Raw genomic sequence first — 25,575 nt, 5'->3', positions numbered from 1 at the left:
ATATTTTTCATCCCGGGAGACGACCAGAGTCTCCTGGTCAGTCTGGGAGGGTTGGTAGCCCTATTTGGCCCGCTTGCTATTTGGCTTGTGTGAAAGCGAACCGGACCAGCTGGAAAACAAAACAATGTATTATTTTTGGGTCCGAAACGAGGAACCTAAAACGTGTGTGAAAACGCCCTTAATCAATCCAAGCCTGAGGCTGCCACTTAAAACGCTATACGTATACGTATTATAGTAGTGAGATGAATGAATGAACAAATGAATGAATGAATAATATAATGATGATATGTGACAGAAAGCAGCAGCCATGTGAAACAGTTTGCAGTGTGCGTGGTGTGGTGTGGTGTGGTGTGGTCTTACTGGTGACGGCGATGTTGATCTCAGCGGGGGTCCTGGGTGTCACCTCGGGGTGGGGGGGGCTGAGGGGCTCCAGGCTGATGGACGCCTGGCTGCTGTCACTCAGCCCGCTCCTCTGGGTGCTGGAGGACTGGCTGGCACCCAGCCGCTCCACATCTAACACCACACTGTCCACACAGGGCAGGCTGGGCTGCACGCACACACGCACGCACGCACGCACGCACACACACGCATGCAAGCACACACGTATGCACGCACGTATGCACGCACACACACGCACACACACGCACGCACACGCACGCACGCACGCACCCACACACACACGCGCACACACACACACACACACACACACACACACACACACGTATGCACACACACACACACACACACACACACACACACATTTATATATTTATAATTATGGAAATTGTTCGAAATGAACATCCCTAGTGTACATACTTGCATAACCTTTCCTCTGAACATCATTCCTAACTAAGCAAGTGTTAACAACATTCAGAGGGACCCAGACAAATGGGCTCAGCGAGAATATTTTTAAGTATTCCAAAGTTCGGAATAGGTTACTCAACTTGAGTATTAATTACATTTTAGGGTATGTATTCAGTATTCTGTAGTGGACTACATTTTTTTTTTATATACCGTAAATTCCGGACTATAAGCCGCGGCTTTTTTCCCGTTTTTTGGCCCCTGCGGCTTATATAACGGTGCGGCTTATCTATGGATTTTTTCAGAAAAAAAATTCCAAATACAAATAAAATCTCTCTTTTTTAGCACTCTTTCTACCTATAAATCCACTTCTGTTTTAATTTCCTCTGTTGCCCTCTTTTCACCACACCGCGGACACTGTGTGCACTGTCGAAATAAACAAAGGTGTTGTGTTATGTTGTTTTGTTGAAATGTTACGGTAATACGGTAAATGGGAGCTTCCTCAAACAGCCAACAATCCCCTCTGTGCGTGAACCCTTACATATGGTAATTACGGTAAGCAAACGGCCACTCGGTGACCTCCAAAATCGATGGATTTTACAGGTTACACAGCTTCATCAGCACATTTTATGTGCATTGCTTTGCTGCTTGTTTTTTCGATTATTTTTTTGTAAAGCACCTTGAATTGCCTTTGTGTATTAAAGACTTGACATCATTGGCGGAAATCAACCGGTTACTCCTACCGGTTCAAAGTTCATCAGCCGCCCGGAATCACAACAAGACGAGCAGTCTCTCTCTCACTTACCATGGGGAAGGTACGCAGAAATTCACACGACGGAAAGTGTCATGAAGGAGTGGTTGGCTGAGTGCTACGTCAAGCGCCCTGGAGGATTCTTTCACCAAAAGAAAGCTTTGCTCGTTCTGGACAGCATGAGGGCTCATATAACAGATTCGGTGAAAGCAGCCATCAAGACCACAAACTCCATTCCAGCTGTGATTCCTGGGGGCACGACCAAGCATCTGCAGCCACTCGACATCAGTGTGAATCGCGCATTCAAAGTGGCACTACGCGTTGAGTGGGAGACGTGGATGACGAGCGGCGACAAATCATTCACAAAAACAGGGCGCATGCGAAAAGCAACTTTCGCACAAGTTTGCCAGTGGGTCCTGACAGCGTGGAGGAGTGTTAAAACATCCACGATCACCAACGGGTTCCGAAAGGCTGGACTGCTGCGTGATGAAGAGGAGGACGCCGCCACAGCTGAGGGCCTTCAGAGGCTGTTCGATTCCGACAGTGACGAAGAGGAGTTCGTTGGTTTTGAGAGCGACAACGAAGGAGAGAGGAGAGTGGTTGACGAAGCCACCCTGAACCTGTTCGTTTCCGACACTGAAGTTGAGGACTTTGCTGGTTTCAGTACGGAGGAAGAAGAGGAAGACGAGGATTAGTGACTTGACTTTGACTCTGTTTACAGCCGTTTGCTGCACCTTCACCTAAAAGATGAAGACAAGGATTACGGTACCTGGTTTCATTGTTGGCAGCACCTTATCCTTTTGAGGATTGTTATATTATTGTTTTCCAGTTATTTACTGCACCTTACCTTAACCTTTTGAGAATTGTTTTATTGTTTACAGCACTTTATCCTTTTGAGGATTGTTTTATTGTTTACAGCACATTATCCTTTTGAGGATTGTTTTATTATTATTATTATTGTTTTATTTTTTATAGCTACGGTATTTATTTTGTTGAAATGTTAATAAATGGGAGCTTCTTATAGCCTATAGCCTACCGTAATGCTTGTTTTGTTGAAATGTTAATAAATGGGAGCTTCCCCAAACAGCCATCTCTTTCCCGACATTCCTCTCTGTGCACGAACCCTTTCATATGGTAATTAAACATCAAAACACCCGCGGCTTATAGACCGGTGCGGCTTATATAAGAAAAAAATAGTCAATTTTGGTGCTGCGGCTTATAGACCGGTGCGCCTTATAGTCCGGAATTTACGGTATATATATATATATTTTATTTAGCAATTTAATTTTTTTAGAACACAGAAAAACAAAAAAACAAACAAACTCAGATACGGGGTGGACTGTATGTAGTGGACTACATTTTAAAAGCAATCTTTGCAACCCCTGCTTATGGTTGTTTATATTAGCAAAGACTCACCATGATACCCAGCGCTTTGAGGATGTTGAGTTTACACATGGGGCAGGTACAGTGTTCATTCAGCCAGGGGTCCACACACATCTTATGGAAGACATGTCTGCAGAGAGACAGAGACAGAGAGAGACAGGCGTTTATTTCTATTTCCCTCTGATAAGTATATTTACTCATATTTTAGTATCAAGTCTTCTTGATTTCCGATCTGCATTGGTTGGGGTTTGTTAGGTAACAATTTTTTTTGTCACTGCTATGTAGGGGTGTCACAATATATCGTCCCACGAAATTCCGCGATAGTAAAACGTCACGATATGTATCGTTGAGATGAAATCTTTTTTTTTCTCCCCAAAAAAATAGACTAAGAAACGTCTTTGTTTGTTGAAGTTCAATGTGTGGAAAGTAGTTCAGTTGAACAAGTCTCTGAAGAGACACATGAGAAGTTATACAGGAGAGAAACCATTCAATTGAGTTTCTGGCAAAACTGTTTACTTGACAGGAAAAACTGAAGATGCATAAAAAATAGATTAAGAAAAGTCTTGTTGTTTGAGTTTGAAGAAAAACCGAAGATGCATAATGAGAATTTATACTGCTGAGAAACCTTTTAGTTCAAAGTAAATCTAAGTGACGGTGTAACTCATTCTATTTCAAGATAAGCATTATCTCCAATCTCATGTTTTTTCTAGTTGTTATTGTAATAACAATTTCCCACAACAGCATGTTTTGTATTTGTGCATTTCAAATAAAATACTACTTTTCCAGTCATATATTGTCATTATTCAAGTTTTAAAAAATATTGTTAAAATCGTATCGTATCGTATCGTTATCGTGAACCCAGTATCGTGATACGTATCGTATCGTGAACTGAGTGTATCGTGACACCCCTACTGCTATGTTGTATTACGATAATTACGGTAATCGACAACGGCATGCTCCAGAGAATTCACACTGTATGGGTCTCATAGATGGTATACAGTACTAGCAATGTTGCCCGGCTTAAATAGACACAAAGCAAGACAACTGCGCTTTTTGCTTGGTTGGAAATTATGGTGATGTCCTGTGTTTCCAGGACTTGATGACCTGCCCATGAACTTCCCCGGATCAGAACCCCTACCATGCAAAAGTTCAGCCCAATCCGACCTGGGGTGTGGGCCTCACACTCTCTCTCACTCACTCACACACCATATAGAGAAGAAAGATACTGGTATACGCCGTATGGTCCCATATGGCTTCAAATGTAGCTACTGCCATATTGTGGCACTTGTGGTACATTACTACAAACTACAGTTACATTATATAACAGGAACCAGGAGTTTGCCTGGATCCACCGTTGTCTTTTCCCTGGCCTGTATTTGGGTACGGCTTTTATTGATTGGTGTTGACCACGCCATTACCGGCTCTTAATTGACTAGCAGCCATCTTAGGTTGAGAAGGGAATTTCAGCATGCAGGCTGGGGGGGCACGGTGGCTTCACAGCAAGAAGGTCCTGCGTTCGATTCCCACCTGGGATGCTGTGGCGCAGACGGCGTGTTCATGTCTTCAGTGCCTGGTGCTCAGGTGGACTATCTGGTGAAAGGGCCTTTGGGTGTGGAGTTTGCATGTTCTCCACACACGCTCCCCTGGGCTTTCCTCCATATATGAACCCCCCCCCCCCCCCCCCCGCACTAAAAAGATGCAAGACGATCGCCACCTGACCATGAGGATGCTCATCACAAGCGAAGCTGCCCACTGCTCCTGGCTGCCCCCTGGAGGGAGGGAGGGCATGCCCGTGCAGTCATCGTCAGCACGGGTGTGCGTGTGGCTGCAAAGCATGCATGTGTTGTGGGTGTCTGTGGGGCAAATAAAGATGGGTTTGTCCGTCTGGTTCTTCTTCTTCTTCTTCTTCAGTAGGAGAACAAGCTTCAACCAACATCCACATGATTGACAGGTGTGTGGGGCTGAAGACTGATGTGATGACCTTAGCAGTGTGTGTGTGCGTGCGTGCGTGTGTGTGTGTGTGCGTGTGTGTTTGTTTGAGCTTGGAGGTCGTTGGTGGTACTGCTGTGTGTCTATGATTATCCATCTATCTGTCAGGGGGCCTGACCCCCCAGGGAGAGGGGGGGGACTCACCATCTGTCGCAATGACAAAACATCAGGATCTGCTTCCATCACTCTGCAGGTTACGCTGACATCCCATAATATTCAGGACACTCAAGCATACACCCTCTCCTGTAAAGAACCGCTTCAGACCCTGATTACTGACAGAACCTGCTGGACCAGACGGATCTGGACTTACTTGCAGGGTAGGATGCGGACCACATCATTCAGCTGGTAGCCCTCTATACACACTGCACAGTGGTTGAAGTCTGGGTCTGTTTCCTGCACACACACACACACACACACACACACATAGAAGGGAGAGAACACGTTAAAGGAGGACTTACCCCCTAGATATGTATTAGAACAGTGATTTGAAAATACCTATGGAAAAAACCAAGAAATGACATATGCTCTTGTCTATACTGGACTCTTTGGCTGTGTTCAAGTCAAGATTCTTTTTCGGAAATCGACGCCATTACAGTTTGCCTACTGCCTCAAAAATAATTTATTTGAGAGGGGCAATATCTTTATAAATATCAACAACTAGCCAACGCTGTTGGTCTGTATGGAAACAGAAAATCTGAAAATGGTTGAAAGTTATATCAATTTGGTAATTCAGTGGCGAAGTAGAAATTTAATTATTTTTCTGCATGTATCTCTATGGCTGGGTGTCAAATTACGTTACGAGAGCAAAGTGACATGGGCTCGTTAACAGCAGCACACCCACAATAGGACAAACCTCTCGCTCTGGGGTAACACAATGCGAGATTTCTCCACATAATTCCCTCGTCTAACTAGAGATAAACCGCGCAATGAAATCCGTTTTTAATTTGCGTTTTGGGGCTTTTCGTGATTCTTGTTGAAAGTTACAACACCTCTGATTTTTCCTCTCAGGGCGCAGGCAGAGCAGGACAGAGCTCTTCTCCTCCTCGGAGCACACACACACAGACAGAGCCAGTTGCTCTGCTCTGCTGACTTTCATTTCCTGAGAAGTTGGCGTTGCTTGTACACAGTGATGATATTATATTAGCCGATATGTTTAGAGAAGCTTTGTCACGTTGTCACGTCGTAGTATAGCGTTATACCTTACATTCCCGCTAAACTGTGACGAGATTTGTTTGCTGAAATGTCAGACTGTTGAAAGCCCCCGCCTCTCACTGCTGCTGTGTGCTGCTGCTGCTGCGGGTGCATGAGCGAGCAGACTCTCCCGTTTGACTGGCCGAGAGAAAGTGCTTCCAAGTCGGACTGATAGCCGCGGAAATGTCAGACTGTGCACAGAGAGCCCAGCTGCTGCTGCGCGCGCATGAGGTTTTACAGTACGACTCTCTCCCGCCTGCCTGGGCTGGAGACAGTGCTTACAACTCGGACTGATAATATAAACATCATCATTCGAGCTTATCCAGGTAATATATTAATAAAGTAGTGACACATTCAGCGGGAAACTAACTATAATTAAGACATGTGCCAACTTTGACGACGTTTGGTTCAGTATTTTGAGAGCAAACTTCAATAGGAATAGGCTTGGAGTTCTGAGGAGCCGAAAGGGTACAGGGGGGGTAGGGGAGTAATTATCTTGAAATCCCATAGTCTTTGGGTCACCGTGACGTCACGACGTGTCAAATATCCCATTCATTTGAGAGAAAAAAAAAAGCAGTGTTCGACCCTAAAGGTCCTTACACATCAAGAGCGATGCGAATATACGCCACGAAATTGCGGTGCAAGTTTTGACCCACCTGTCAATCGCAGCCACAGATGTGTACACGTCGGAAGCGAATTTCTGAAAAATCGACCGTGGTTCGAAAAAATAAACACCGCAATAACCCTCAGCGAAACTTCGCCGTTGGTATGCACGGTTGCATTGACTGATATAGGTTCGGAAAATATTATTGACGTGCGAATTAATCGCACGGAAAAAACGCTCCCGGTGTGTAAGGACCTTAAGAGGGCGCTTATGCCAGGTATGCTGCTGAAAAATGATACAAATGGTAAAATGTCAACAGTTTGGTGTCAAATGTGGAAATTTTGACCAGAATTCTTCACACATCACCCCCAAAGTCATATATATTGGTTAAAAGCTGAAAAAAAGTGTTTTGGAGGTAAGTCCTCCTTTAAACTGCTGAACAGGTATAAAGAGAGAGATAGCTAGAAAGTGTTTATAGAGAGAGTGTGTGGGAGAGAGAGAGAGAGTGTGTGTGTGTGTGAGTGAGAGAGAGAGAGAGAGAGAGAGAGAGAGAGATGTAGAGGATTATTGGGGAGTTATTTCCAGCTGCTGTCGATCTCTCCTGACAGACGAGAAGATACTGACCCAAGGACACTTTTAATAGGAATTGCGCGCCGCGCTCGATACCTCGGATGGAGACTGGAGATGATGTGCCATGGCTGCAGTTATGGAAATCGCCCCAAAATCGTGACAGACAGACAGACACCGCCCACCCACCTAGGCGCTGTTGGGCCAGACATATTGAAGGACATTGATATTGAATTAACATTGATATTGAATTAACAGCAACATTGAATGAAAGACATGTTGTTTGAATACTGGCTGGTCCTTGTGGAGACAGTGGGAGCACACAACCCCCACACCTGGCCATTTGGCCAATTTGAATACCACACCCGTGATAAGAACCACAGGGGAGCGAGCCGATTCCTTTGTCCCACAGCAGCGAGATAAGGGGAACCAATCGGTGTGCCTAAACCACAGCAAAGACACGCCCTGCACCCCAAAACATATACAGGTTTGAAACCTGAAAACGTCAGTTCCTAAGCAGCCTAGCTGCAGACAGGTCCTCCTCTGAGAAGTTCTAAGTGACTAATCGTCGCAACAGGACGTACGTTTGTGTCCCGAGACAAACCGCCCTTCCCCCCTGCTCGGACCCGAGCCGCCCAGGCCGCAACCAGGCCGACGACCTCCACATCAGGGCCAAGCCAGCTCTGATATCCTGAAACCGACCCGCATCGCCTGAGCGCCCTCAACCCGAAGAAGCGAGCTGTGAGGTTCCCCCTTTCCTCCACTGAGACGACAGCAGATGCAAGAACTCAGCGTGGCCAGCTGAGATCGACTGCCTATTCTCAACCCCCCGCTCCTGCCTCCACGGCTTCCTCTTCGGGACAAGCGGCCGCCCGCTCCACGAGCCCCTCTCCTCCCCGCTGGAGGAACCTTGCGAGTCCGACCGCAACAAACCACTGCATCTGCGTTTGCAGAGCTGAGCGAACAAGCCAAGTAAGAGACTGAATTGATCACTCACGTCCGGGCTTAGAATTGTTAGAGTTAGATGATATATATATCTTTAGATGTACATGATTAACTGATATGATACTGTGAATGAATCTGTGACTGTTTATATCTGACTGTGACTGTGAGTTATATGTGCATTACTGAATCCGAGTGTTTAGACGCTAGCCAGTTACTTCTTCACCGATCCACCGAGTGGATCTAATATAGCCAACGAGCTGAGAGGAACTTGTTTCGCCAATTCAAAGTCGATTAACTAATCGTGGCGGAGTAAGAGCCTCACGGCCCTGTTTTTCATCTAGACGGTTATTTCTCACTCACGGGCACGTGCGCAAGCGCGTGAACGGACCCTTCCTTGCTAAATACTCACACACATAGCTATTAGTCGGCTAACCGCCATTTTGTGCCGAGAACGCATTCCCTTAGTCTCCATCTTGGGCCGATCGCCATTTTGGCCCAAAAGCACACCCCCGTATCCTCCATTTTGTGCCTAGTCGGTCCTTCCGGGTCGGCCATTTTGAGAACAGACCCCTCACGCACACACACACACCCACACACACACACACTCTGCCTCCCTCTAGTGTTCATCCGGTGCTTTACACTTTTGATGCAGATAAATACCCCTCCCTCACATTCACCGACCATGCATTGAAATGTTTAGATGGTAACTCAGTTACAACGTGAATCCACTGACTGTATTGCCAATCCCTCTCTTTTATTTTATATATATAATAAATATTGTCAACTTTTATTAGAATTCAACTGTTTCAGAGTGATTTTGTGGAATTGTGGTAAACTGTTGTCTAAGATATAAGAACTCTCTCCTTTCAGATTAGACTAAGGTGATTCAGATTAGGTCCGGTGATTAAGCCGGTGGTGCCCCTAGGTTAATCCTTACCAAGGATTACATATTTGATTTTAATAACTTTATGAAATATTAATAATTTTCGGATTATTAATATTTTATCTTACCTAACTAAATTCACCCAAATAACGAGCACAACATTTGGAGCCCCGCCCGAGGCATCTTTCAGGCAGAGTTTACCACAAATATCACAATTTTGACTGAAACACTGAATTACCTAAACTGCATTGTGTAACCACTGAAGCGCATGCCAAGCACTGAATGCTAATAACCTCCCGAAACAGCTTCCAGCCAGAACGAGCGGAGCCAGACAGAGCTACCACCGCTCAGACTGACACAGATTCAGACTGACACAGACAACTAACACAGTTCAATCGTTTTGATTTAAGAACCCCTTATTTCAAGCTTGCATAGCGACTAACTCCTAACATTAGGCAACGACAGTTGAATTAAAACCTGCTTATATTTAAAATTCAACCATAGGACTTTCGCAAACACAGTTTGACCACAAGCCTATTTTACGTTTGCCTCTCAAATACAAGCTATTTGACATTCAAGCTACAGGTACGAGCTCCACCTAAAGCTTAAGAAAAGTGCACTGACCAGCAGGTAAGATGTCAGAGCACAACAGCCAGAGTGCTGCTGCAGAGCACTCGGCCTCGCCCGACCAGCTGTTACATGAAGCGCTCATGAACGCGGTTCCTCCGGAGAGAGGACAGATCGAATATCTGCGGAAGCTCACAGAATCAGAATGTGAGAAAATGTTGGAAGGAAAAGCAGCCGCCATGAAAAGTGCAGGTACGGTAAACTGCACCATGCTGTCAGAGCTGCTTTATCTCGTTCTCCACAGAGAAACCTTTCACAGAAAAACCAACACACAGCTGCATAACCGAGCAACTGAGTTGGACAGGCAAAATGCGTGCCTGGAGGTCTCAAACGAAGACCAAGAGAGGACAATCCAGGACTTGGAAAGGAAACTGCGAGCAGCCCAAGCAGATTCTGAGGAAGAGGGTGATGGAGAGGGAGGCAATGACGGTAAGCGTGAAACCGACAAGCCTCCGTTCTCGTCCACCCCCCACCAGGTCCCAGGAGAAGAGAGGCAGGTAAGTCTGCCTCCACAAGCGTCCTCATCGCACGGCGTCCAGACGCCGGCTGCACTGCGTAACGGGCTCGGTAGTGGAGCCGAACCCTCGCCATACGACATCGACACGCCCGTCGTACTCGGGTCCCAGCCCAGTGAGGCCAGGGGACCCAATCCCCCGTTCGAGTCCACGTCCTTAAGGCAATCGCATAGGGACGACCGAGGGGGCTCGCTAACCCGTGAGAGGGGCCACAAAAAGGCCACCTTTGAACAACCATGGTTCGAGTACAGTAGGACCGAAGTCTCCCCTCCACAAGAGGAGGGGGGGAATAGACACAGGAGCGACCGCGCTCCCCCGTGGCTGAGAGGCGATGGCCGCCGCTGGGAGAGCTGCCGCTGTGAGGACTTCTCCCCGCCGTCACGGCGGGGGGAGGAGCCTCGCCGCGAAGGCCACCGCCGCGACCATGCTTCCCCACACCGCCATCGCGACTATTCCCCGCCCCCACGCCCGGATGACTGCCCCCCGCCCACAGGGCGGCGGGCAGACGACCGCTGGGGCAACGAACGCCACACGGAACGCCATCGCGACTATTCTCCGCCACAACGCCATGGCGGCCACCGCCGTGACGATTTTCCCCCGCCGTCAAGGCGCAGGGAGGAGCCTCACTATGGTGAACGCCACCGCGACTATTCCCCGCCACAACACCATGGCGGTCGCCGTTGTGACGACTTTTCCCCGCCGTCAAGGCGCAGGGAGGAGCCCCACTATGGTGAACGCCATCGTGACTATTCTCCGCCACGACGCTACGACGACCGCTATGACCCCCCACAACGCAAGAGCGAGGGGGGACATCGCTATGTTGACCGCCGTCGTGCCTACTCTCCGCCATGTCGCCAAGATGACCCCCCGCAACGCAAGAGCGAGGGGGGACATCGCTATGTTGACCGCCGTCGTGCCTACGCTCCGCCATGTCGCCAAGATGACCGTCGCCGCGACGACTGCCCCCCACCTTTGGGGTGGGGGGGAGACGACCGCTGGGACGATCACCAGGAGACTAGGAGAAGCGAGCGTGACTACCGCGACGACTCCCCACCACGCACGCGCGAGGGGGGGCGCCGCCGCGATGATCACAATCGTGACAACACGCCGCCGCCACGCCATGATGACCGCCATCACCGCGACCCCTCATCGGCGCTCGAGCGCGATGGGGGGCAGCACCGCGATGATCGCTACATCGACTCCTTCCCTCCCCCGGGATGGGAGGAAGGACGTTGCCATGGTCGAGGCGACGCCCACCCCTTTCTGGATTGGGGGGGGCGCGGCCCGGAGCAGGACGACCTCAGTGACTCACCGTCATCCGACTCTGAGGATCTGCTCACCACGCGGGAAAGGGACGTCCGCGACCGACGGATCGAGTCCTTCGCCAAGGACATAGAACGCTTTGACCCGACTAACCGTGCCTCTAACGTCGACCGTTACATACGGGAGGTCAATCGCTCTCTCACCAATCTGGAGCGACCCACGACACGCGAGAAGCTCTGGCTTGTCTGGAAGACCACCGCGAGCACAGCCCGCGATTTCATAGACATACTTCCCAGTCGGACTCAAAAGAGCTACCGACTCGTCTGCCAGGCCCTCCGACAGGAGTACCGTCAGTACGCCTGCCCGATGCTCGCGAGACGGGCCGCTGAAGCTATCAAGCAGAGAGTAGACGAGGACCCCAGAGAGTACCACAGGCGCCTGTCAGCAGCCTACTTTCAGGGTAGAGGCCCCCCCACCGGCGGTGGGGAGGGAGATGAGGAGTTCATCCGCATGTACATGTCTAACCTGCACGAGAGCATAAGATCCAATGTGGAGACACACTGTAGGCACCACCAAGCCACACTGAGCTATACGCGACAGTATGCACAGCTGGCATGGGAAGCACGCCCCCGGGTAGCCAAGAAACACACAGAAGGCTCCCAAGTTTACGGGGTAGAGCCCGACTCGGATGAGGAGGAGGCCCAGGGGAGGGAAGTCTACCGAGTAGAGAACCCAGTAGCTGACAGTCTAGCCCTAGAGGGCGACAAAGTGCCCCAAGTCAGAGCACCAGCTGTTCCCCGGCCACCGTGGCCCCACGCACCCAGCCACCAGCCCGACAGGCCGGTAAGCTCCGGGGGCGGGGGCAAAGGGGAAGAAAACCCCCAGGGACGGCCCTGGCAGAACCAGGAGCCGGCCCAAAATCCTCATGGTAGCTTCTACCATCCAAGTCAGGGACGGTCCTGGCAGAGCCAAGACCAGGACCCACACCCGTCAGGTAACTTCCAAGGCCAAACCCAGGAAAAGCCATGGAAGAAACCACGTAAACCCAAGAAGAAGAAGAAGCCAGGGAGTGGCACAGACGGTAGGGACAGGCGAACAACCGCGGAAGACCAGTCGACCCGAGACGCGCTGAACGCTTTAGCTGACACAGTGAAAATGTTCTTGGATAAAGACAAACCAGCTGGCTCCCCGCCGGAGCCAGACAAAACCCCGGTCGCATGTCTCGGGGGGGAACCTCCGCCACCTGCCAAAGTTCGCTTTGCCAACAGGCGGAGGGGACCCCGAAGAACCAGATCCCTTCCTAAGTCTCCTTCTCAGGCTTCACCAAACCGTTCTACTCTAACTTTCATGGGCAACCTTGTCCGCAAGGGCAACGCCCATCGTATCTACACCCCAGTGGTGGTAGGGGGGTGCACTCGCACCCTCGCCTTAGTGGACACAGGAGCCTCCATCAGCTTGATGAGTGCCAACACCTTCGAGAAGGTCTGCAAAGCCATGCACACCACCAATAGGCCACTTCGGATCGAGCCTTGTGATTTTAGCATCACCAGCTACACGCAAGACCGAACCCCCATTGCTGAGCGTGCTCTGCTGGACGTCACCTTCCAGGGGATGACTATACGCCACCCCATTCACATCAGCCCTCTCGATACCGAACCGCTTCTCATTGGCCAGGATCTCCTGGACCGGCTAGTCCCAATCATCGACTGCTCCAGCAATCGCATTTGGGCTCAGGTTCAAACGCCAAAGCCATGGGCGTCACCTGGCCGCCAGCCTAGCACAGACAGACAAGTCGCTGTCATCAAGGAAGCTGGCACATCGCTGCCGGCACGCTACGTTTCCACCGCTAGCCCCGAGCTGTACCGCCGCCTGTGCAAACAGGAGCGACTGCTCCCCGCATTCGCCGCAAACGAAACCCGCGCGTCAGTTCCCGCTCGAACCGCGAAGGTTCCCGTACGCCTGGCCATGAGCCCGGGACAGAAACTGCCCGGCAGGCAGGCATTCTCCCAGCCGTTGCCCCGGCACAGAGAACAAAACATGACGATGCGCGGCACTCCTTTCTTTAAGTTGGACAATCGTTCAACCAACACTCTGGTGCAGAACCCGACGCATGCACCTGACCCAGCGCTGATGCGGCAGCCACTGGGAGTGTCAGTTAACAACTCGTACACACCTCCAAAGGGGGGGGGGGCAAGCCCCACCACAGGGGTAGTGAACGAGACTTAGTAGGGTAGGCCAGGATAGGTGCATGTCCACTCACTCAACCAGTATGCACTAACCACTAACCTAGGCTACATAGAGCCCTACTGCCAGTAACTCAGACTCAACCTCCATGCCTTACAGACTCTAACCAGCATAGTACGAGAGGACAAGACCTATGTGCACGCGACCAGAGACTTGACACAAGACCCTACAGGGAGATATCCTCCTCAGTCACCAGTCTGAGTGGGGGTAACATACCCCCCTACCTAGTCTCCCTATCTCTGGTTGAACAAATCTTAAGACCCGCCACGACCACCGTGGCCTAGCCCTCTCAGGTACACTTGGCATATAGTCTTGGCAGTGCAATCCCAATTTTCATAGATCCACAGCATCTAGAAATAGGATTCCTTGTCAACCTACCAAATCATTGAACCGCAGAACATGTAGGCTAAAACACTGTCACACAACCGCTATGACACAGTCACTAAACTGAGCCTATGAATCAGACGGTCTTCTACACGGTCCCCCGAGGGACCAAACTAGTCTAGTTCAGCCCCAAGGCAACTGGACCCCCATTCACCAAACATGTAACCAGGTCATTACACTACCTCACACTCCTTCTCTCCCTTCCCCTTATGCAAATCGTGTAAAAACGAAGAGCTAAGTGACCAAGACAGAGAACCGGGCCCAGGCCCTGCCTAAGAAACTTGAAGTATGACAATCTGAATGTATTGCTTCGTGTGATGTAGACTAGTATGACAATCTGAATGTATTTTTGTGTGATATAGTATGATAGAATAACTTGAGAAAGTCCTGCCCGGACACAGGTGATCTGCCCGGACTTGAGCCCACATAGGACCACATAGCGTAGGACCTAACGAACTTGCTCCTTTCAGCCTCACGGACTAGGCAACCAATGGGTCGCCACCCGCAGGCCGCATGGCCCTGGAGATGCTTTAAAGACTGTGCCAGAACACACCCTTTCAACCATCGGGGGGATGTTGGGCCAGACATATTGAAGGACATTGATATTGAATTAACATTGATATTGAATTAACAGCAACATTGAATGAAAGACATGTTGTTTGAATACTGGCTGGTCCTTGTGGAGACAGTGGGAGCACACAACCCCCACACCTGGCCATTTGGCCAATTTGAATACCACACCCGTGATAAGAACCACAGGGGAGCGAGCCGATTCCTTTGTCCCACAGCAGCGAGATAAGGGGAACCAATCGGTGTGCCTAAACCACAGCAAAGACACGCCCTGCACCCCAAAACATATACAGGTTTGAAACCTGAAAACGTCAGTTCCTAAGCAGCCTAGCTGCAGACAGGTCCTCCTCTGAGAAGTTCTAAGTGACTAATCGTCGCAACAGGACGTACGTTTGTGTCCCGAGACAAACCGCCCTTCCCCCCTGCTCGGACCCGAGCCGCCCAGGCCGCAACCAGGCCGACGACCTCCACATCAGGGCCAAGCCAGCTCTGATATCCTGAAACCGACCCGCATCGCCTGAGCGCCCTCAACCCGAAGAAGCGAGCTGTGAGGTTCCCCCTTTCCTCCACTGAGACGACAGCAGATGCAAGAACTCAGCGTGGCCAGCTGAGATCGACTGCCTATTCTCAACCCCCCGCTCCTGCCTCCACGGCTTCCTCTTCGGGACAAGCGGCCGCCCGCTCCACGAGCCCCTCTCCTCCCCGCTGGAGGAACCTTGCGAGTCCGACCGCAACAAACCACTGCATCTGCGTTTGCAGAGCTGAGCGAACAAGCCAAGTAAGAGACTGAATTGATCACTCACGTCCGGGCTTAGAATTGTTAGAGTTAGATGATATATATATCTTTAGATGTACATGATTAACTGATATGATACTGTGAATGAATCTGTGACTGTTTATATCTGACTGTGACTGTGAGTTATATGTGCATTACTGAATCCGAGTGTTTAGACGCTAGCCAGTTACTTCTTCACCGATCCACCGAGTGGATCTAATATAGCCAACGAGCTGAGAGGAACTTGTTTCGCCAATTCAAAGTCGATTAACTAATCGTGGCGGAGTAAGAGCCTCACGGCCCTGTTTTTCATCTAGACGGTTATTTCTCACTCACGGGCACGTGCGCAAGCGCGTGAACGGACCCTTCCTTGCTAAATACTCACACACATAGCTATTAGTCGGCTAACCGCCATTTTGTGCCGAGAACGCATTCCCTTAGTCTCCATCTTGGGCCGATCGCCATTTTGGCCCAAAAGCACACCCCCGTATCCTCCATTTTGTGCCTAGTCGGTCCTTCCGGGTCGGCCATTTTGAGAACAGACCCCTCACGCACACACACACACCCACACACACACACACTCTGCCTCCCTCTAGTGTTCATCCGGTGCTTTACACTTTTGATGCAGATAAATACCCCTCCCTCACATTCACCGACCATGCATTGAAATGTTTAGATGGTAACTCAGTTACAACGTGAATCCACTGACTGTATTGCCAATCCCTCTCTTTTATTTTATATATATAATAAATATTGTCAACTTTTATTAGAATTCAACTGTTTCAGAGTGATTTTGTGGAATTGTGGTAAACTGTTGTCTAAGATATAAGAACTCTCTCCTTTCAGATTAGACTAAGGTGATTCAGATTAGGTCCGGTGATTAAGCCGGTGGTGCCCCTAGGTTAATCCTTACCAAGGATTACATATTTGATTTTAATAACTTTATGAAATATTAATAATTTTCGGATTATTAATATTTTATCTTACCTAACTAAATTCACCCAAATAACGAGCACAACAGCGCCATCGTGCAACTGTGCGCAATCGGCTCATACTACATCACAGTTGCTCGAGTGACATCACTGACAACATCACAAGTGCCTGAGTGACATCACAGTTGGGCAAACACAGTTGCTCGTGTGACATCACTGATGACATCACAGTTGCTCAAGTGACATCACTGATGACAGCAGCACTGATGACATCACTCCCGTCACAGATCGTGACTGACATCGAGCGCAGAGACAGACATCACTTAGCCAATTTTAACTAAGATTATCTACACAGAATACACTGTGACCCTTCTGTGAAGATAGATGCAGTCCAGAGTCCAGCTATCTAGCGTGGCTAACCAGGCTAACGAGCTAGCCTCCCTCTGTGCTTCTCTAACCAGGCTAACGAGCTAGCCTCCCTCTGTGCTTCTCTAACCAGGCTAACGACCTAGCCTCCCTCTGTGCGTCTCTCTTCAGTCTCTCTGCTGCTCTTTTCTGTTTGTGTTGAACAGCTCTGAGCTCTGCAGGCTGACGACCTCTCCTGCTGACAGCCGCTGTCCACTCACTGTCTGTCTTCCTGCCTGTCTGTCTGTCTGCCTGTCTGTCTCTCTGTCTGTCTGACAGTCTGTTATGTCTGCCTGTCTGACAGTCTGCAGTGTCTGCCTGTCTGTCTGGCAGTCTGTACTGTCTGCCTGTCTGTCTGCAGTGTCTGCCTGTCTGTCTGACAGTCTGTACCGTCTGCCTGTCTGATAGTCTGCAGTGTCTGCCTGTCTGTCTGACAGTCTGTAGTGTCTGTCTGCCTGTCTGCAGTGTCTGCCTGTCTGTCTGACAGTCTGTAGTGTCTGTCTGCCTGTCTGACAGTCTGCAGTGTCTGCCTGTCTGTCTGACAGTCTGTACCGTCTGCCTGTCTGACAGTCTGCAGTGTCTGTCTGCCTGTCTGACAGTCTGTACTGTCTGCCTGACATTTTGTACTGTGTCTGCCTGTCTGTCTGTCTGACAGTCTGCAGGGAAATGGCTGCAGAGTGGAACCAGAGCTGAACCAGCCAGGTGGAGGCAGGATGTGCGAACTGTTCACAGAGGCAACAGGGGAGCTGGCCGATGAGTCACAGAGGCCCATCACATACTGTACAGTATCTAGCAGGCTAAATATCTGCTGGTGTCGGGAGAGCCAGCAACATGCTACAGCCAATGAGAGCCAGCAACATGCTACAGCCAATGAGAGCCAGCAACATGCTACAGCCAATGAGAGCCAGCAACATGCTACAGCCAATGAGAGCCAGCAACATGCTACAGCCAATGAGAGCCAGCCACGTGCTACAGCCAATGAGAGCCAGCAACATGCTACAGCCAATGAGAGCCAGCAACATGCTACAGCCAATGAGAGCCAGCCACGTGCTACAGCCAATAAGAGCCAGCAACGTGCTACAGCCAATGAGAGCCAGCAACATGCTACAGCCAATGAGAGCCAGCAACGTGCTACAGCCAATGAGAGCCAGCAACATGCTACAGCCAATGAGAGCCAGCAACATGCTACAGCCAATAAGAGCCAGCAACGTGCTACAGCCAATGAGAGCCAGCAACATGCTACAGCCAATGAGAGCCAGCAACGTGCTACAGCCAATGAGAGCGCAAGGCACGGGGTGAGACAGACAGGGACTGTCATCTGCAGAGCTCCCTAAATCATCATCATCATCATCATCAAAATTGTCTAATGCTGAGGTTACACTACAAGATAATTCCCCAGATTGTACACAGGATTTCCAGTTGGGCTCCGTCTGTCTTTGTCTACACTAGTCTGCAGTTGGGCTCAGTCTGTCTTTGTCTACACTAGACTGCAGTTGGGCTCAGTCTGTCTTTGTCTACACTAGTCTGCAGTTGGGCTCAGTCTGTCTTTGTCTACACTAGTCTACAGTTGGGCTCAGTCTGTCTTTGCCTACACTAGACTGCAGTTGGGCTCAGTCTGTCTTTGTCTACACTAGACTGCAGTTGGGCTCAGTCTGTCTTTGTCTACACTAGACTGCAGTTGGGCTCAGTCTGTCTTTGTCTACACTAGTCTGCAGTTGGGCTCAGTCTGTCTTTGTCTACACTAGACTGCAGTTAGGCTCAGTCTGTCTTTGTCTACACTAGACTGCAGTTGGGCTCAGTCTGTCTTTGTCTACACTAGTCTGCAGTTGGGCTCAGTCTGTCTTTGTCTACACTAGTCTGCAGTTGGGCTCCGCCTGTCTTTGTCTACACTAGTCTGCAGTTGGGCTCAGTCTGTCTTTGTCTACACTAGTCTGCAGTTGGGCTCAGTCTGTCTTTGTCTACACTAGACTGCAGTTGGGCTCAGTCTGTCTTTGTCTACACTAGTCTACAGTTGGGCTCCATCTGTCTTTGTCTACACTAGACTACAGTTGGGCTCAGTCTGTCTTTGTCTACACTAGTCTGCAGTTGGGCACAGTCTGTCTTTGTCTACACTAGTCTGCAGTTGGGCTCAGTCTGTCTTTGTCTACACTAGACTGCAGTTGGGCTCAGTCTGTCTTTGTCTACACTAGTCTACAGTTGGGCTCCATCTGTCTTTGTCTACACTAGTCTGCAGTTGGGCTCAGTCTGTCTTTGTCTACACTAGACTGCAGTTGGGCTCAGTCTGTCTTTGTCTACACTAGTCTGCAGTGGGGCTCCGTCTGTCTTTGTCTACACTAGTCTACAGTTGGGCTCCGTCTGTCTTTGTCTACACTAGTCTGCAGTTGGGCTCCGTCTGTCTTTGTCTACACTAGACTGCAGTTGGGCTCAGTCTGTCTTTGTCTACACTAGACTGCAGTTGGGCTCAGTCTGTCTTTGTCTACACTAGTCTGCAGTTGGGCTCAGTCTGTCTTTGTCTACACTAGACTGCAGTTAGGCTCAGTCTGTCTTTGTCTACACTAGACTGCAGTTGGGCTCAGTCTGTCTTTGTCTACACTAGTCTGCAGTTGGGCTCAGTCTGTCTTTGTCTACACTAGTCTGCAGTTGGGCTCCGCCTGTCTTTGTCTACACTAGTCTGCAGTTGGGCTCAGTCTGTCTTTGTCTACACTAGTCTGCAGTTGGGCTCAGTCTGTCTTTGTCTACACTAGACTGCAGTTGGGCTCAGTCTGTCTTTGTCTACACTAGTCTACAGTTGGGCTCCATCTGTCTTTGTCTACACTAGACTACAGTTGGGCTCAGTCTGTCTTTGTCTACACTAGTCTGCAGTTGGGCACAGTCTGTCTTTGTCTACACTAGTCTGCAGTTGGGCTCAGTCTGTCTTTGTCTACACTAGACTGCAGTTAGGCTCAGTCTGTCTTTGTCTACACTAGACTGCAGTTGGGCTCAGTCTGTCTTTGTCTACACTAGTCTGCAGTTGGGCTCAGTCTGTCTTTGTCTACACTAGTCTGCAGTTGGGCTCCGCCTGTCTTTGTCTACACTAGTCTGCAGTTGGGCTCAGTCTGTCTTTGTCTACACTAGTCTGCAGTTGGGCTCAGTCTGTCTTTGTCTACACTAGACTGCAGTTGGGCTCAGTCTGTCTTTGTCTACACTAGTCTACAGTTGGGCTCCATCTGTCTTTGTCTACACTAGACTACAGTTGGGCTCAGTCTGTCTTTGTCTACACTAGTCTGCAGTTGGGCACAGTCTGTCTTTGTCTACACTAGTCTGCAGTTGGGCTCAGTCTGTCTTTGTCTACACTAGACTGCAGTTGGGCTCAGTCTGTCTTTGTCTACACTAGTCTACAGTTGGGCTCCATCTGTCTTTGTCTACACTAGTCTGCAGTTGGGCTCAGTCTGTCTTTGTCTACACTAGACTGCAGTTGGGCTCAGTCTGTCTTTGTCTACACTAGTCTGCAGTGGGGCTCCGTCTGTCTTTGTCTACACTAGTCTACAGTTGGGCTCCGTCTGTCTTTGTCTACACTAGTCTGCAGTTGGGCTCCGTCTGTCTTTGTCTACACTAGTCTGCAGTTGGGCTCAGTCTGTCTTTGTCTACACTAGTCTGCAGTTGGGCTCAGTCTGTCTTTGTCTACACTAGTCTGCAGCTGGGCTCAGTCTGTCTTTGTCTACACTAGACTGCAGCTGGGCTCAGTCTGTCTTTGTCTACACTAGACTGCAGTTGGGCTCAGTCTGTCTTTGTCTACACTAGTCTGCAGTTGGGCACAGTCTGTCTTTGTCTACACTAGTCTGCAGTTGGGCTCAGTCTGTCTTTGTCTACACTAGTCTGCAGTTGGGCACAGTCTGTCTTTGTCTACACTAGTCTGCAGTTGGGCTCAGTCTGTCTTTGTCTACACTAGACTACAGTTGGGCTCAGTCTGTCTTTGTCTACACTAGACTACAGTTGGGCTCAGTCTGTCTTTGTCTACACTAGACTAGTGGGGCTCAGTCTGTCTTTGTCTACACTAGTCTGCAGTGGGGCTCAGTCTGTCTTTGTCTACACTAGACTACAGTTGGGCACAGTCTGTCTTTGTCTACACTAGTCTGCAGTTGTTGTGGGCAGTTGTGCCAGTTGGCACCAACATCTGTTAAGTGTATGATGGGTACAGATTCTAATCGTCAAGACTGCCTCAGGACGCCAGTCGGAGCCACGATTATAACAAACATGTTTGAATTTCCAAGCTGACTCTGGAAGCCGTTGCGTAGTGTCAACTGATCAACAACTCACATAATGGATCCCGTCAATATCCAATGAAGAACTATGAGGCAAAAGCAGTCAAATAGCTCGTCGTTCTTCATATAATACATACATGTATATGTGATACCAAGGCACACGTGAATAATACAGGTACGAGTGGAAGACTCAATTACAACATTAAAGACAACACACCAACAGAAGAATTATTTGGAGGTAAAAAAGAAACAATCAACAAAATTGCCTGGTCCCCCCCCCCCTCTCTATATGATATATAGATTATTTGGACAATGATATGATATTTTCTGATATCACAAAGTCTGCCACGATACAATTTTGATTCAATTCAGGGGTCTCTGATCGTTAGGAGACGATATCATTATGCCCATTTAACACAATCAGCTACAAAATGTAACACCTCGTCAAATGGCGATCAAGACTTTTCAAGGGCTTTAATTTTCCCTAAATTGATCGATCAACTTTTAATACTTTTCGAGACCCCGTACGTACTGAAACATGTCCGACCTAAAGGCAGATGGCACTTTGGTAGCTGATACCTACCTAGCCAGCATCCCGTGTTCAGTAGACCATGTTTCTAATAAAGTGCTCTGTATGTGCAGATTGATAAATGGCGCCATCTCTTTCAACACAACAACACACAGTCTGGAGTGGACCCATGACCTCTGACCTCACCGTGGATCACTCTGAAGGGCCTGTCTGATTCTCAAGTGAACGAGCAATATAGGTGGCATTTCTAGGTAAGAAGTTGTAATTAGCACCAGTTTATATAGGAAACCAACTGACAGAATTTCTCTCCTACACGGGCAATCCTATCATCCCACACCGCTCAAAAAAGGTCTGCCCATCTCTCAATTTAAACAAATACGTCGCATTTGCAGCTCCGACAGCGACTTTAATAAATACAGCACGGACCTACAAGGGAGATTTCTGGCCCGAGGGTACAAAAAAGAATGGGTGACACAAGCTGCTAAGCGTTTCACACAGCTCACACAAGCTGACTGTCTACACCAGGGGTGCCCAAATTCTTTCCCATGAAGGGCCAAAACTCAATCTGGGTGGAGGGCCGAGGGCCAAAAATAAACGTTGTGGAATTACATTAAAATGTATTGTGTTTTATAGAAAATTAACATTCTAAATCTAAAATAACATTTCAATATACGGTAATAATCTACTTTTTATCCGTTTGGTAATTGTAATAATTTGCAATTGGTTATATATATTTAAAAAAACATCTGCATTTGTGGGGAGCTTAAACATTTAATCAGTAAACACCCAGTTAAAAACAGTTGTATTTTCCACCTTTGTAATCAAGAGAGAAATTTGACTTAATTCACAACTTGAAAAATCCTCAAGGTACTTTGAAAATGTTCAGAGGGAGGGGAACTGGTTGAAATAGCGTGAACCTCCCACGTGCTATGTCCTACCAGTGAAGCTTCCCCTGTCAGGTGAAAAGAAGCGGCTGGCTAACTGCCCATGTCTCGGAGGAAGCATGGAGCCAGTTTCGGCTCTCCCCAGATCGGCAGAGGGTGGAGTAGCAACCAGGATAAATAAATAAATTGGCACTAATAGGGGATAAAAAAAATCATACCAAACCTGCCACTAGTGACAATAAAATGACCTGTGCCACACCATTTTCACCTCTTGCCAAGGACATGTCAGCTATTATTAACAATCACTGGCACATTCTTTCCTCAGATCCAGCCTGGACCCCCCCCCCCCCCCTACCCTCAGGAACTTGCTGGTGAGGGCTGATTGTCCACCTAACCCCCCTGCCACGCCACCCACCTTCCTCCCACCTGTGCAACCAGGCAACTACAAGTGTGGTAACTGCCAGCAGTGTAATTTCACCAGAGAAACACACAAATTCCATCACCCACACCACACACTGGCAAGACTTTTAACATCAAAGGCATCATCTCTTGCAAAACTAGCAATGTCATCTACATGCTCCGTTGTCCTTGTTCCTCGGGAAGACATCTAGACCGTTGAAGAATAGAATATCAGAACACCGCAGTACCATTAGAAACCGTGACCCCAAGAGTCTGGTGGCCAACCATTTTGCCAGTATGAACCACTCGGTTGCCTCTCTCAGCTACATAGGGATTGAACATGTGAAGCTTCCACGCAGGGGAGGGGACATAAACAACCTTTTACTCAAACGAGAACTTTTTGGGATTTACACACTGGACACTCTGTCACCCAGGGGTCTAAATGAGGACATAGATATTCGTCCTTTTCTGTAATCGTTTTTGCTATTGGTGTGTAACTGACTGATCTCTCTCGTCTCCATTTTTAACTTAATTATTAAATTCACTTTGATGTTTTAACTTGACTATTTTTCTCTAGCTGGTCTTGTGTTGCTATACGCACACGGTGCTCCAGACATCTGGAACGCGCCTCCACAGCTCTCCCACACAGCTTACTAGCCTGATGGCAGAGCTACTGTTTCCCTTCATGTGTCCACGTGACTTGAATCTGCTCTCTGTGCCTCTTTCAATAGCATAGTCCACTAGGGGGCCCTCCACAACTAAATACCACACAGCAACAGACCTTTTGAGTATATGGTTTATTTGGCCATGCCAAGTAACACAGTAGATGTTATGTAGGGGTGTCACGGTACATGTATTCGTCCCGTGAGTTTACGGTACGACCCTCACGGTACCTCGTTTCACGATACATGAAACGACACGACGAATACGTCAAATCCAGAAGCACCTGTCAAACGCTGTTTGAACGGCATTGAATTGAATTGAATTAAACGCCACAGAAGAAGACACACCAAAACAACACAAGGGCCATAGAAATCCGCGTTCACAGAATGGGACGTTTTGTGGCGATAAGCTGTTTTGCAAATTCTGTCAACATCAAGCCAACGAGGTAAGCTTGCCAATGTAACGTTACGTAGCCGCGACAAAGTCCTTTATAGTTGCGCGTTGCGGCTAAACGTTACATAACACTGACAAAGCTGTTAACTTGTAAACAAGCAACATACATCGCGTGGGATGAGTGATGCGGTCAAGCAGACATCTGCGGATGCAGACAGGCAAGCTGCGGTGAGGAAGAGGGGATGACTCCTTGTCATGTTCCAATAATCCATTAGATGACCGAACGTAATCATATTATGCTAAACAAAACTCACATCCAATAACGTTAAGGCGCTGACAGGGTTCTTTCCCGTACTTACTGGGAAAGTGAAACCCACCCCGTTGTCTGTCAGACAGTGGGGGTATCTTTCAACAGGGTTTAGAAGTTTTTCTTCTTCTGCCGTTTTATTCTTCTTCTGAACATGTAGGTATTTTGACGTTGACTAAAGAAACACTAGTGGCCGCTTTTAGATAGGATTCCAAATTAGTGCTTACATCAAACGCAAATGCTACATAAAACAAATACAACAGGGGGAGGGGTTGGTGGGAGTATTAGGCTACTCCACACATGCGCTCTGTTTACAAACTTGTGTACAATAAAGATTTAAAGTGGGGGGAAATGCCTTTGCCCTGTCAAACAGCTGGAATACAGACATCTGAGAGGGAGGCGCACCCCACACTTTGAAAATCACTGCTCTAGAGTAAAACCTTTTTGTGTGGATTGCCTAGATCTTATTAAATAGTGGACATTTATTCATTCCCACATATTAGACACTATTTCTGATGGTAAAAATAGCGTAAAAAGCAGAATTCAGACATATTCAAAGGGAAAAAAACAGAATTTGGGATTTGTTGCTTTTTTTCCCCGTTTTCGTACCGTGCCGTATTCGTACCGAACCGTGACCCCAAAACCGAGGTACGTACCGAACCGTGACTTTTGTGTACCGTGACACCCCTAATGTTATGTGTATATCTTTCTCTCCTCCTCTCTCACCACACACCTGCTATGTCTGGCAGTCCAGTGTAGGCCAGTGCACACTGGCCCACTTGTGTCAAATATGTGTGTTAATGTACAGGATCAACTTCAACATGACTTTTATCCTAACTGCTTTTTTCTTTGGTTCTCTGTCTGTATCACACACATCTATGTGGCCCTCTATGTGTAGATTAATTTGTATATATTTTTACTTTATATATTTTTTGATGTTCACGTGATTGAGGTGTCCCACCTGACCAGGTCATGTGACTGAATCAGGTGGGTATTTAAGATGGCGTTTCTCCTTTGTCTAACAGTCTGAAGAAGGGCATGGTGCTGCCCGAAACATTACTACACGGTGTTGCAATAAAAAAAAACTAACTGGAGCCCTTTGCAGTGTGCAAACTTTTTAAGAAGTTGTAATTAGGCTGTCTGAAACCAGTTTTATACATAAGTTCACTGAATTTGCAACCTTTCTAGGTACCTGATTATGGATAATCTTCGAGGAACCATACCATGGTACCTTTGTTTTGTTAGGATATCCCATGATACCTTGCGACCCTTACAATCGAGGAAGAAGAACGAAGCCCGAGCAAGCCCCTAATGGCGACGCCCACAAAGC

General features: G+C 48.5%; 1 protein-coding gene across 1 annotated transcript in view; it reads right to left on the bottom strand.

Annotated features, from left to right (window-relative positions):
- The window catches only part of rnf130 (ring finger protein 130), an 82,669-nt gene that overhangs the window by 10,678 nt on the left and 46,416 nt on the right, over positions 1–25,575 (bottom strand). Inside the window, exons 6-8 of the mRNA XM_083651401.1 lie at positions 5,235–5,317; positions 2,969–3,065; positions 361–547 (exon numbers count right to left, since the gene is read on the bottom strand). Of these exons, the coding sequence (XP_083507527.1) occupies positions 361–547; positions 2,969–3,065; positions 5,235–5,317 (367 nt within the window). The remainder of the gene's footprint in view (positions 1–360; positions 548–2,968; positions 3,066–5,234; positions 5,318–25,575) is intronic.

This window comes from Poromitra crassiceps, assembly GCF_964638095.1.
Source record: "Poromitra crassiceps genome assembly, chromosome: 15".
NCBI classification, from domain to species: Eukaryota; Metazoa; Chordata; class Actinopteri; order Beryciformes; family Melamphaidae; genus Poromitra; species Poromitra crassiceps.
The sequence above is the reverse complement of the archived record's forward strand: the minus strand, read 5'-3'. Positions and strand labels throughout refer to the sequence as shown.